The sequence below is a fragment of the Nicotiana sylvestris genome, chromosome 2 (assembly GCF_000393655.2).
Source record: "Nicotiana sylvestris chromosome 2, ASM39365v2, whole genome shotgun sequence".
Classification (NCBI taxonomy): Eukaryota; Viridiplantae; Streptophyta; class Magnoliopsida; order Solanales; family Solanaceae; genus Nicotiana; species Nicotiana sylvestris.
Genome location: NC_091058.1, coordinates 70,436,825 through 70,438,406, shown reverse-complemented (window position 1 = coordinate 70,438,406; position 1,582 = coordinate 70,436,825). Strand labels below are relative to the sequence as shown.

Below are 1,582 nucleotides of genomic sequence, written 5' to 3'. Positions count from 1 at the left end.
ATGTATTTTATTGTTATTTTTCCTAGTTGATACTCATGCACTTGTGACACTAGGTTTTGGGATTATTATGGGTTATTTAGTATTGAGATTGTTAAAAAAATAATTATTTACTTTGAAATTTCCATCTTCTACTATTTAATGAAGGAAAAAACTATGATTTCAAAAATATTAAAATGAGACCTAAATTAAGTATTTAATTGTTGGCTTGTCTCACAATGGTGTTCGGTGCCATCATGACCTTTACTGGATTTTGGGTCGTAACAGCATCAATTTTCTATCATGTATATCCAGTATAGCTCTACCCGTTGCTAAAAATAGTCCTCCTAGGACGAAGGGGACCTCCTTATTCTCCTCTATATTCACCACTATGAAATCTACAGGAAATACGAACTTATCCACTCGTACCAAAACATCTTTTACTACCCCCTCGGGTGTTATAGTCATTTGGTTAGCCAACTGCAAAGATATTGGCACCGACCTTATCTCTCCAACCTCCTTCTCTAGTTTCCTGTGAATAGACAAAGGCATTAGATTAATTGAGGCACCAGAATCACATAAGGATTTATCAAAATTAAGAGTGCCTAAAGAGCAAGGTATAGTAGAACTCTCTGGATCTCCATACTCTTGTGGGATTTTGTTTTGCAAGATTGCACGACAATGCTCTATGAGCTTGACCACCTTGGTCTCTTCTATCTTCCTCTTCTTTGTAAGGATCTCCTTCAAGAATTTGGCATATGCTGGAATTTGTAAGAGAACTTCAGTGACTGGCAAGCTTACATTAACCTGTCTCAGCATGTCTAGAAATCTCTCAAACTGCTTGTCCAACTTCTCTCTATAGAGCTTTCGGGGAAAAGGTAGAGCGGGCATGTGCTCGCTCACATCATGTTCCTCCCTTCTTGAAGTCTCCTCCTTCTTCTTTTTCTCTACTCCTTTCTTGCCTTTCTTCTTCTTATCATCTTCCATTTTCAGCTACTTTCCACTTTCTTTTTCAAGTATCACCTTATCTTGGACTGGAGTGGGTTCTTTCAATAGTTGTCCGCTTCTCAAGGTCACAACATTTACTGTTTCTTTGGGATTTTTCCCAGTATCAGCTGGCAGAGTACCTGGATTCTCTCAGATAATATAGTTGCAATTTGTCCCACTTGTCTCTCCAAACTTCGCAAACCTGTCCCAAGTTCTTTGATAGCTACACCATGAGCATCTAATCTCTCTTATGTCTTGCCAATGAATAAACAATAACAACAACCCAGTGTGGTCCCACAAGTGGGATCTGGAGAGGGTAGGATGTACGCAGTCTTACCCCTACCCTGGAAGGGCAGAGAGACTGTTTTCGATAGACCCTCAGCTAAAGAAGGTGAGAGAAGCCCTAGTAGCAAGTAATAGCAAAACAATAATTAGAAAACTAAATCGGAGATAGCAACAGATAATATGAAAGGGGTACTGATAACAAGTAGTACCAATATAACATATTTAGAAAACTAATTCCAAGGCAGCAGACGAGAATATGAACGATGTACTGTTAGAAAACTACAGAATTACCAATGGCAAGTAACAACGAAACAAGACATGCGAATATAGCAAA

General features: G+C 38.7%; 1 protein-coding gene across 1 annotated transcript; it reads right to left on the bottom strand.

Moving 5' to 3' along the window:
* Positions 1–240: 240 nt before the first annotated feature.
* LOC104238673 (uncharacterized) lies at positions 241–963 on the bottom strand. Its single transcript, XM_009793110.2, has one exon. It carries the CDS (start codon positions 961–963, stop codon positions 241–243), a length of 723 nt encoding a protein of 240 aa, XP_009791412.2.
* Positions 964–1,582: the final 619 nt, after the last annotated feature.